At 42.5% G+C, this 12,951-nt stretch overlaps 1 protein-coding gene across 1 annotated transcript in view; it reads right to left on the reverse strand.

Moving 5' to 3' along the window:
• ACAD9 (acyl-CoA dehydrogenase family member 9) overlaps positions 1 to 12,951 on the reverse strand; it is a 129,962-nt gene that overhangs the window by 11,321 nt on the left and 105,690 nt on the right. The window contains exon 14 of the mRNA XM_089678730.1: positions 5,501 to 5,627. Coding sequence (XP_089534856.1) covers positions 5,501 to 5,627 — 127 coding nt within the window. The remainder of the gene's footprint in view (positions 1 to 5,500; positions 5,628 to 12,951) is intronic.

Genomic DNA, 12,951 nt, shown 5'->3' on the forward strand with positions numbered 1-12,951 from the left:
TCCAATGATTTGAAGGGGTGTCCCAATACTTTTGGCAATATTGTGTGAGTGTGTGTGTTAATGTTAGGGGGTTCTAAGTAATTTTCAAGTAAAAAACTTGATTTTTACTTGTAGGGGAGAGATGCCAGGGTAAGCTTGGGAGGCAAGTGGTTAAAGTAATTGTAAACCCTCAGATTAAAATAGAAATTAAAGCAAAAACATTTGTGTATAGTTATAAAAACGTAGGGGAAAAAAGGTGTTTTATAATGTTTTGTTATTTTTATAAGTGGTCACATACCCTCTGTTCTCAACTACATAAGAGTTGGGGAGGAGAAACAACAGCATACTGATCTCAGTGAATGGCTGTGCAGGTGGGTGTCAGTACAAGTCTGATCATAGGCAGAGAGAAGGCTGATTTTCCAGCATAACTAGAGAACTTAATTGATCATGGTGTGTTCTCCAGCTAAGTGTAGTCAGTTTTTAATAATAAAGCAGAGGGACTGGCAGGAACACCAGGGATTTCACACAAAGGAAGCAATACAAAGAGAAGAGGATACTTTTTCATGGTACAGCAGGAACATATCGGGAATATGAAATGTTACATATTCTCTCTTGATACAAAAAATGTTGTTTGAGATAAACAAGAATTTTTTTTGTCAAGATTGTCTTGCAGAAGTAATTTTGTTTTCAACGCAATCTATTTTTCTAAAAAAGAATAAAATGAATGAAAAAATTTGTTTTTTTTTTCTAGTTTGACCAGTGTTAATTTTCAAAACATGAGTTACTGTATATAAATGTTATAAATCTGTCTTGGTCATAATAAAATTAAGTTTCTGATACAAAGCACAGCAAAGATATCTACAAATAAAATATTTTCTTTAATTAACCATGTTTTTAATGCAATGCCAAAAATTAAAATGAAACAAAACAAAGGGGGGAAAACAGACTTTTGACTTACCTATAAAATCTATATCTTGGAGTACAGGACACAGGCTGAGTATTTGTAGACCCAGGGTTACAGTCTGGTACCTTCAGGTCATTGGACACTGGCAAGCTATTGCTAAGTTCCCTGGGTATCCCACCCTATAACTCTACCCCACTGTGTGAGTCCTCAATTTTGTAGCAAGTAATGTCCGTAACCCAAGAATAAAACAGGAGGGCGGCTTGTGTCCTGTACTCCAAGATATGGAATTTACAGGTAAATTAAAATTCTTCCTATCTTAATCAAACAGTACATGTCACAGGTCGAGTACTCCTAGATCCTGGGACATCCCCAAACAATGAAAGAGTATGGTGGGCAACAACTAGGCAAACAGAACTTTGTTAACTGGCCCAACGAGAAAACAGACCTAACGTGTGCAGCTGGAAGAACCTTGAGGCTGAAAGCTGCATCTGCAGATGAATGGACATCCATTTGGTAGAACTTTGAAAAGGTATGGACAGAGAACTAGGTTGAGGCCTTACAATGCTGAGACTTGATGCTGGAGTGCCCAAGAAACACTCACTGATCTGGTGGAATGATCGCATAAAAGCACAGGAGATTAGCCTTTAGAGAGTTAGCTCTGGTGTTGTAAGGGACAACTGATCCAAGATGCACCTTGAATAAAGGTTTTCATAAAGGAGAACAAGGACAGAAGTTTTTGGAAAAGAATGTACAAGGTTGAAGCGTGTCCTTTCAAAGAGCATACAGTGATCGTATAGAAAAGAATCACCCCCCCCCCCCTTTAAGTTGATCACATTTTGTTGATTTGTAGCCTGAAATGAAGACAGACAGTACGTGTTTTAGCCAACTGTATTTACTCAGTGCAGCTTATAACATCCAAGTGAAAGGTAACACCAACAGGTCAGGAAAAAATAAATTAATAAAAAGAGCCACTAAATTGGAAAAAGCCTCACCCCCTTGTGTTAGTATTTTGTTGAACCACCGTTTGCTTTAATTACAGCCTTTAGTCTGTTGGGATATGTCTCTACTAACTTTGCACATCTAGACTTTGCAATATTTGCCCACTCTTCTTTGCAGAATTGCTCAAGTTCAGTTAAATTTGTTGGTGACCATTTGTGGACTGCAGTCTTTAATTAATTCCACAGATTTTCAATGGGGTTTACATCTGGGCACTGACTAGGCCATGCAAGGACATTCACCTTTTTTTTCTTCAACCACTGTGTGGTAGTTTTTGCTGTGTACTCTGGGTCATTGTCATATTGGAAGGTAAACCCATTAACAACTTTGGGGCAGGGGGCAGCAGATTTTCTTCAAGAATTTGATGGTATTTTTCCCCATCCATTTTTCTTCTATCCTGACAAGTACTCCAGTCCCTGCTGCAGAGAAACACCCCCATAACAGGATATTACCACCTCCTTGCTTTACTGTAGGAATGGTGTTATTTGGATTGTGAGCGGTATTGGATTGCTGCCAGACATATCGTTTGGAGTTGAGTTCAAATAATTAAATTTTAGTCTCATCTGATCATAACATTTTCATGTGGCCTCAGAATGTTCAAAGTGCGTTTTGGCAAAGCTCAGTTGGGACTGCATGTGGCTTTTCTTCAGAAGTTGCTTTTTTTCTTGCAAACCTCCCATACAAGCCACATTTGTGGAGAATTTGTGATATTGTCACATGCACACAATGACCACACTTGGCTCTTTCATCCAGTTTGGAGCGACGTCCTGATCCAGGGAGGGTCTGTGTTGTAAAAATGTTTTGTATCCATCTCCTGACTTTTGCCTGTCCACAACTTTATCTCAGAGATCTTCTGACAATGCCTTGCCATCCATAGTTGATTGTTTGCTTCAGTTGTGCTACCAGGGACTGAAAGGAAAGCTCTTTTCATGCTGAGTTTATCAAAATGACCACAGCTGATCACAAATGAATGTCAGATGGCTTTGTGTGCCATTGAGAAGCTGATTAGCTACACCTGATTGAGTTTAATTTTTAGGAGGGGGGGTGATCATTTTTCAGAAACTCAGGGATTCTTTTTGAATTTTTTTCCTGACATGGGGTGATTCTTTTCTATACCCGCTGTCAGTCCATGTTCTGGTCATGTCCTGATTGTAGAGAGGCCAGAATGCGACCACAAAGTAATCTCTGGGATTGAAGTGCCTGTGTTCACACAGCAGGAAAAGAAGGATTGCCAGGTACAAGAGCAAATTTTTTGGAAGTGGCTTTTATTACTTTCAGCAAATTAGGAATGACAAACTCAGAAATGATTTGTCTTTTAAGACCTGGGCTTTAACAGCCACGGATGAATGGGCTACTGTACTCATGAAAATGGGGGCTGCATGGCCCAAAATAGTGTAAACTGAGGGTCATACAGGATCGTCTTGGTTGTTCATTGCCCTAGCCCAATTAGCTGCAGTTTGACAGACAAAAATTGCAGTACTAGCTGGTCGCAGAGCCGGACCTGCAAGTATAAAGAGAGCTTTTAAGAGCATATCAAATTTCCTATCTGCGGAATCTTTAAATGAAGGAACATCTTCAGTTGGTACAGTGAGATTTAAGACTGAGACAGCAGAATTTACTACCATAAAAGACCATTCTTTGTGAGCTCTTTTTTCACTGGATAGAGTTAGGCAATGATTTTGGAGGAAGGGGGCTATGAAAATCTTTCTTGAATTGACCCAATCACCAGAAATTAACCATTCTATTTGTTCATGAACTGGGAATGTCTTTTTAGATTTAACAGGTCTCTTAGTACCCACAAGACCATGGCACGGCAGGAGATATTAACGTGTGAAAATGCAGAGGATTCAGCACACAGCAGAAGTGAGCATATCCACACTGGCAAGCCTATTGCCTAAAAGTTGCAACATCAGGTGTGTAAGAGTCTGGAAATGAGAAGGCTTTCCGCAGCCTATTCGAACACTGCCCTAGGGTCATCTTCATTCTCTTCTATGTCCATGTCTTCTAGGCTGAGCATATCAGGATCTGACTCGGGTAGAGACGGTGAAGCTGGTGAAGGAGCCTGACATTTTTAAGCAGTGGCCAGCAATGGCTGTATTCAAGCCTTCAGCAGAGCGATCATTTCTCTGAGCTTTTCCCATAGCTCCCTTTTAATATACTAAAAGTAATTGTGCTAAAGTGTCAATAGTGAATAAAGTATAAATATCTATGACTCTGTAGCAGCTGCACTCACATGAAAAGTGCATGTGCATAACCATGAAACAGTTTATAATATAAATCAAATTCATAAATATACAGAACATAATATATGTGCTCATAAGTGCAACATGATTATAAGGTGCTAAATACACAGTCCATTGCCAAAGAAGAAAACATGCAGATATGGCAGCCCATGTAGTCCCACAGATGAATAGACTTTTCACCGCTTGTGAACACCAACAGTCACAAACTGCTTACCAGATCCTCAGAACTCAAAAGGGATGGAGGTCTGGTTACACAGGCAGAAAACACAAATGGATGGATGGATGGATGGATGAAGACTTCCTAGAACATCAAACGAAGCTCATCCCGCCAACAGCAGCAATCCATCATATGATAAGCCAATTCAAGATTATATCAATGACAAGAAAGAGCAAGAAACTCTATCATGGTGTAGTATCTATAAACAAACTTTTATTAACATAAGAAATCTACTCAGAAGTGTAAAGATTAAAACAGCATTTCAGTAACATTTGATGCCTCGGCGGGAGTGTGATGACGTCACCGCTGTAGCTCCGTTTTGCCTGGCTTCCACCATAGCTGTAAGTGAGGGTATCTCCCTGTGCAGTACTCACGGAGTAGGGTGCAGAATATAGGATAAGTGTATGCAAGATGGAGCATGCAGCAAACCAGGTGCAGACCATCCTGTAGCAAAGTCCTTGTAGCCAAAATACAGGGGGAAATGCCCGAGTACCTTATAAAGGGCTCTAGGAAGAAGTGGCAGTAAAGTATGTGACCTGTGATGGGATGTGCAATGGATATGTCACCAGCACACCAGGGAACTCTATAAATGGGTCCAACGCTTCATTAAACAATCACATCATAGCAAAGGACAGCAACATTTCTGAGCCACACAGGATCTCTTCATCAGGAAAGGGGTTTTGCAAGGCTCAGAAACATCACTGGCCTTTGCTGTGATGGGATCGCTTAATAAAGCCTTGGATCTTTTATGGAACTTGGTTGTATTTTAGCGCCAAACACAGTCCCGTTTTGTTTATGGTAATGCTTAGAGATACAGGGTAACCCTGTCTTACTTGTTCGCATTGTTGGTCCCTATATGGGGTTAAGGCTTCATCCATCATGATGGGCATACCCCGGGAGGGTCTTCAAGGTCTTGCCCTGGACCTGAATAGCACCCTGCAGCTAACTACATGCATTGCACAAAGTGCTGAGGTGAAAGCCCATGCCGGAATCAGTGCCCGAAGCAACATTGCAGGCAGTCCCCACTGTGTGTGGGGTTTGGGTATGCTTCCCTAGGTTTTACGGAGGTTGCACTGATCCCAAAGCTCTGTTTCTGGTAATAGAAGACAGTGAATAGCTGATTGAAGAATTGATCAGACTGGAAATAATTTACATACTTACCTCAAGACTTGGATGCACAGCTGTATCTTTTCCTCTTAATCCTAAATCTATATTTCTTTTGAAGCTGTCCCGGAACATTTTGCTCAATATCCCTGTAGCAACGCCAAGACCACCTTTCTTAATTTCCCTATATAAATGTAAGTGAAATTATTATATGTTAAAAAGGTTCAGGACATCAAGCAAAATATATAAATCAAAATGTCAAATAGAGATACTGGCTATCAATTCTAACAGTCAACAAATCTCTGTAGGCAAGTTAATTCAGAGCCATCTTTAGGAAATACAACATACATAGGCTGCCACTGTTGCCTTTCCTCCTGAATATCCTAGCTCCCCTGTGTCATGCCAATTCAATGGTTGCATGTTTGTTCCAAGTCAGCAAATAAAAGAGGAATTTTGACTTACCTCTAAATTCCATATCTTTGAACACAGTACAAGACACAGGCAAAGTATAGATTATAGGCTTGTACCTTCAGGTGATTGAACATTGACAAAGCTTTTGAGGACACTGAGCGTATCCCCTATAACCCTAACCCCTCTCCAGAGTCCTCAAGAAATGTAGAGTAACCAAGGAATGGGTGGCCTGGGGCAAAAGCCAAGGCAAGGGGGTCTCCTGTGACGTGTACTGTGCTCCAAGATATGCAATTTACAGGCAAGTCAAAAATTTGGAAAATATGTGGAAAGGAATGCTGATCTTACACAGAAAGTGTAGTGCTAGTGCCTAAATAAACCTTTCCAAATAATGTTCACTGCAAAACCATAAAGTGTGAAAAAAATACATAAGTGCAATAAGTTAAAGTGCATAAAAGTGTCCTTTCCACCATTCATTGGCAAGCACAAGTTCCAAAATAAATGATCAAATGACAAAACCAAAAGTTCATAGAAGTGCAGTCAAAAGTCCAGTCAAAAGCGGAAATTACATTTGTGATCCTTCCACACCAGAATAATAACAATCCTGTGCACATTTCTCTGGATAGCCTTAAACTCATCACAAAAGATGGACCTTTGTTGGGTAATAAAGGTCAAAAGCCACTCTGGACTTTGTGGTTCTGCCAGTTACCACTTCCACACTTGTGAGTGTATACTGTTACAGTTTTTATTAATAAATTCTCATTAATTACTACACTTCAAGCCCCTTGCACTCTAATTTTCAGTTTATTTTTGTATTTTGTGGGAGCCCCTACTCCAAGCAAGCTGTCTGTATCAGGCAACACCTGGTAGCAGTGGCTTTTGGTTTGGTCTAGAGGATGGGACCGTTATATAGATATGTACAGTTGCAAGAAAAAGTATGTGATCCCCTTGGGATTACGTGGAGTTTTGCATGAATTGGGCATAAAATGTGCTCTGAACGTCATCTAAGTCACAACAATAGAAGAACACAGTCTGCTGAACATAATACTACACAAACATTAGATGTTGCCATGGTTTAATTGCATATAACATGTAAAAATTCACAGTGCAGGGAGGAAAAAGTATGTGAGGCCCTAGCTTAATGACTTCTCCCGGAGCTAATTGGAGCCAGGAGTGAGCCAACCTTGACTCCAATCAGTGTGATGATATTGGATGTGTTGCAGACAGCTGTCCTGCCCTTAAAAAACACACACCTGTTTTGGGTTTACTGGTTTCAAGAAGCACTGTCTGATGTGAACCATGCCTCGCAGAAAAGAGCTCTCAGAAGACCTACGATCAAGAATTGTTGACTTGCATGAAGCTGGAAAGAGTTACAAAAGTATCTCCAAAAGCCTTGATGTTCATATGTCCACGGTAAGACAGACTGTCTACAAATGGAGAAAGTTTAGCACTGTTGCTACTCTCCCTAGGCGTGGTCGTCCTGTAAAAATGACTGCAAGAGCACAGCGCATAATGCTGCATGAGGTAAAGAAGAATCCCAGAGTGTCAGCTAAAGACCTACAGAAATCTCTGGCACATGCTAACATTTTTGTTGACACATCTACAATAAGGAAAACATTAAACAAGAATGGAGTACATGGGAGGACACCACGGAGGAAGCCATTGCTGTCCAAAAAGAATATTGCAGCACGTTTGAAGTTTGCAAAAGAGCACCTGGATGTTCCACAGCACTACTGGCAAAATATACTGTGGACAGATGAAACCAAGATTGAGTTGTTTGGGAAGAACACAACACTATGTGTGGAGAAAAAAAGGCACAGCACACCAACATCAAAACCTCATCCCCACTGTAAAACATGGCGGAGGGAGCATCATGGTTTAGGGCTGCTTTGCTGCCTCAGGGCCTGGACGGATTGTTGTCATTGATGGGAAAATGAATTCCAGAGTTTATCAAGACATTTTGCAGGAAAACGTACGACCATCTGTCCGCCAACTGAAGCTCTGCAGAGGATGGGTGATGCAACAGGACAATGACCCAAAGCATGCAAGTAATTCAACAAAACAATGGCTGCAACAGCACAGAATACGCCTTCTGGAGTGGCCCAGTCAGAGTCCTGACCTCAACCCGATTGAAATGCTGTGGCATGACCTTAAGAGAGCGATTCACACCAGGCATCCCAAAAATATTGCTACACTGAAACAGTTTTGTGAAGAGGAGTGGTCCAAAATGACTCCAGATCATTGTGCAGGTCTGATCTGTAACTACAGGAAACGTTTGGTTGAGGTTATTGCTGCCAAAGGAGGGTCAACCAGTTATTAAGTCCAAAGGTTCACATACTTTTTCCTCCCTGCACTGTGAATGTTTACATGTTATGTGCAATTAAACCATGGCAACATCTAATGTTTGTGTAGTATTATGTTCAGCAGACTGTGTTCTTCTATTGTTGTGACTTAGATGACGTTCAGAGCACCTTTTATGCCCAATTCGTGCAAAACTCCACGTAATCCCAAGGGGTTCACATACTTTTTCTTGCAACTGTATATGTCTATATGGTGATTGACTTGCTTTCTTATGTTTGCACATGTGTATTTTTGAGGAAGTTGGAATACACCGTTCCTACACCGTTTTACGATTTGTAGAGAAGCGTCTGAGAGCTGTTAGTTTGTGCTGCGTTAGAAATCGGAGTATGTCTGTGTACTAAGTCCCCCTGGGCCAGTGATAAGACTCATTGCTTTCCTCACTTGCTCTATTTTCTTGAGCAGCAAGGCAGAATTTGCACTGGACTGAAGGCACAGATTAGTCTAAACCAGTGTTTCTCAACTCCAGTCCTCATGGACCCCCAACAGGTCATGTTTTCAGGATTTCCCTCAGATGAAACAGCTGTGGTAATTACTACGGCAGTGAAACTGATCAAATCACCTGTGCAAAATAATGGAAATCCTGAAAACATGACCTGTTGGGGGTCCATGAGGACTGGAGTTGAGAAACACTGGTCTAAACTGAGATCAAGGAATTACCAAGGAATCTGAGGCTAGGACTACAGGATACCTCATCCAGGCCACAGACAGAGGAAATTTGTTGATGAATCAATAGGCTGAGATGTATATATCTGGAGTACCCGGATATATCATATTGAAGATGTCTGGGTGAAGGATGCATTCCTCTTGATCCTGGAAGTATTGGCTGAAAAACACCACTTTCCAGTTTTCCACTCCTGGGATGTGGACTGCAGAGATCACTGGACAGCGAGTTTCCATTCATAAGTTTATCTGGCTTGCTTTGTTCAAGGCTGCATGACTCCTGGTGTCCAGCTGTAGCAATGTCTGATGGCACCCTAATCAGGTGTCCTCGCAGAAGGGGTCCACGGTTGTAGAGCCAGCCGAACTGCTGAGGACCAGGATTTTGACAGGAGCTTGGCTTCCACCAGTAATCCTTTACCCTGGAACTTGAGGGACTGTAAAACTTGTCCGCAGACTGAAGGATTGGTGTCTGTTAGTACTTTCCAGTGATAGAGAAGGAAAGAGCTCCCTATTGTTAGAGCTGGGGTTGAAATCCACCAAGTTGGCAGTCCATTGCTTGGCTGGTCATGAACATAGGTGGGCTGAGAAAAGAAGCATGGCTGTTCCAGGGTGACAAGATGTTGTGCTGTAGAGTTCTGAAATGAAATTGGGAAAATGGTAGAGACTCGAAGGAGACCATCATGAGGCCTAGAACTCTCATACAAATTCTCATTTTGAGATGTCTCTGATCTCAATTCACGGGTTTGGGCTCTGAGAGAGCATTTCCTTTTCTGGAGGGAAAGCGTATGCTTGCGATCTGTCCAGGACCAGACCCAAGGTTTCCAGATGGAGAACACTGAAGGGCAAATTTTTTAAAACTTGATTGCCCAACTGAAGGCCTGGAGCACCTGATTTGTCCTGTGGATGTTTGCATAAAGCTGAAGGGGAGAGGAGTTCTTAAGGAGAAGGTTGTCTAGATAGCCTGTGACCTAGATGCCTTGAGTTCTGAGAAGGGCAAGAAAACTCTGGGAGCAGAGAATAGGCCAAAAGGCAGTGCAATAAATTGGAAGTGATTGGTTGCCACTGCGAACCACAGAAAGTGCTGATAAGGTAGATAAATGGGAATAAGTAGACAGGCATCATGGATGTCTACAGATGCCATGCATTCCCCTTGGCTCATAGAGTCAATTACTGGCCTTGCAAATTCCAAGAAAAATGTTGGAATTTGAAGGTGGTTATTAAGGTGTTATAATTCCAGAATAGGACACATACCTTGTTGGGCTTTGGTACAGTGAACAGGTTTAAATAATATACTTTGAACCTGTCTTGTGGAGGTGCTAGCACAGATACTCCCTGGGAAGAGATGGTTCAGGGTATTTGGCAAATTTGACTGTCCTTCGTTATTTTTTGGTCAACTTGAGAAAAGAAAGCAGCAAGCGAGTAGAGTACTGAACTCTATTTTGTACCCCTTTAAAACCACTGGTTAGACCCTGACAGAGGCAAACTGTAACAGATGTCCCGTCACTCTTAGGATGGAGGGCTCCTGTAAAATAACGAATTGTCTCGATATTTTGTTAACTTGTATTGGTGAGAAAAGTCCAAAATATAAAGTCCTTCCAGCTCTTGCATAAACTCAAAAATGAATTTAATAATAATATTGCATAAAATTTTAAATAAAATGTTGGAATACAGATAATGTTAGATAATGTCCAAAAGATATACTTATGTTCTTGAGATACAAATTGTGTATAATTGTGTGTGGTGTGAGTCTGTGGGCTCCTTGGCCCAGCTTGCAATCTCCTCCAAGCTTCATGAAAACGTCCTACTAAAAAGTCTTTGTTCTGCTCCATAAGGAGCAATTCAGCCCCCACCTTCTCCTAAAAGTGGGCTGGTTTTCCTTTCTGTTTCTTATAGTCCCACAATAATATCTGGGGACAGATGTATTGAACAAACCTTCCGTCTTACTCCCCCTCCCCTAGGCCAGAGTCTGAAATGTAATCCTTGGGACCCCTAATAAGGACTTCACTAACATTCCATCAGTCAGCGGGAAGGGGATGTGTTACAAATATAATATTACATATTATATATTGTGACAGGATGAACGGCGAGGTGATAGAGGGACGCTATGTGTCACCTCGCATATGCTCATACCTGACAGTTTAGGTGGAGTCCACTCCGGGTTTTCGGGGCCACAGTTAAGCAGGTGGGTCCGGACCAGAGTTTGGGCTCCACTGATGACCACCAACAGGTGATATAAAAAGGGCAGGGCTGGAGCAAGGGGTCGCTAGTGGCCTGGGACTCAGAGAGAGCTGTGTGTGTACTATACCTACAAGAAAAGGTTTGCTTTTGTTTTCTTTTGGTGACAGGGAGAAGCCCTTCACCTTTGAGATAGGAAACGTCTTCTGTTTAGTTAGTGCCTGGATGGCAAGGGTTTATTTTGATGTTTTGTTTATTTTGATATTTTCTGCAAACCTTTTAAATAAAACTGACAACCAGTCAGATTTTGACAAAAGCCTGCTGTGCGGTCTGCCTTTTTCCCAGGGAAGGAGATCCCCCACCTGAGCTAACCCCACATATGGTGGATTTGGCGGGCAACTTCCTGAACAAGTGGGAAGATGGAGGAAATAATAAGAGCCTTGCTGCAGGCCAATGCAGTACAACGGGAGACAAATCGCCAGTTTGCGGAGGCCCAACAGGCACAACATGAAGCCCAACAGGCACAACATGAAGCCCAACAGGCACAACATGAAGCCCAACAAGCAGACCGAGAGCTCCTTAAGCAGGTGGCCCAACACCTGTTAGAATTAAAGAAGGAATCTGCAGATCCGCTGCCTTTGAAATTAGGGAGAAAGTGGGGGAAGTAAATTATAAATTTTACCAGCAAGGGAAAAGGAAACCCGAACAAATCTATCATGTTAATCTCTTAAAACCTTGGAAAGACAGGGAAAGTTTGTTGGCAGTACCAAGCCCCCAAAAGGACGTGGTTCCCGTGGTCCCTCAGGTACCTATAACGGAAACCTTGTCAGTAGCCCAACAAAATGATGTTAAAGAGTTTGTGAGGAAAAATGGAGATTTCTTCTCTCACCTACCTGGACTGACGACGGTCATACAGCATGACATAGTTACCCAGCCCGGGGTCCGCGTAAACGTCAAGCCCTATAGAATACCCGAGGCCAGGCGGGAAGCGGTGGCAAAGGAAATAAAGGACATGTTAGAGTTGGGAGTGATTGAGGAATCTCACAGTGAGTGGTCGAGTCCCATAGTGTTGGTCCCAAAACCAGATGGAATAATTTGTTTCTGTAATGATTTCAGGAAACTGAACAGTGTGTCTAAGTTTGATGCGTACCCGATGCCTCGGGTGGATGAGCTCATTGACAGGTTGGGAACGGCTCGGTACATAACCACCTTAGATCTGACCAAAGGCTATTGGCAGATTCCTTTAACGGAAGCCGCAAAAGAAAAGACGGCATTCTCCACCCCCGAGGGGTCCTTTCAGTATAAGCGGATGCCGTTTGGTTTGCATGGGGCTCCTGCATCATTCCAAAGGATGATGGACAAGACGTTGAGACCATATCGCCAATATGCAGCTGCCTATTTGGACGATGTCGTCATCCACAGTCCAGACTGGGAGTCTCATTTGTCCCGCTTGCAAGCGGTCATAGATTCACTGCGGGAAGCAGGTCTTACCGCCAACCCCAGAAAGTGTGCCATAGGCTTAGAGGAGGCCAAATATCTTGGCTACATCATTGGTCGAGTTCTCATTAGGCCTCAGATCAATAAAATTGAGGCAATTCAAAAGTGGCCCCAACCTGTAAATAAAAAGCAAGTCCGGGCATTTCTTGGAATCACGGGATACTACAGGCGGTTTATCCCCAATTTTGCCACCATTGCAGCCCCACTGACAGATCTGACAAAAGGTAGGGGGTCGGTTATGATTAAGTGGAATCCTGAGGCGGAGACCGCATTTCAAAGGCTGAAACAAGCTCTCTGTGCTCAACCTGTGCTTGTGACCCCAGATTTCACAACAGTGTTTGTGGTACAGACTGATGCCTCTGATGTGGGACTAGGTGCTGTCCTGTCCCAAATCAGAGAAGGGGAGG

Source organism: Staurois parvus, unplaced genomic scaffold (genome assembly GCF_062004578.1).
Source record: "Staurois parvus isolate SC_StPar_1 unplaced genomic scaffold, SC_StPar_1.0 ptg000209l, whole genome shotgun sequence".
Taxonomy (NCBI): domain Eukaryota; kingdom Metazoa; phylum Chordata; class Amphibia; order Anura; family Ranidae; genus Staurois; species Staurois parvus.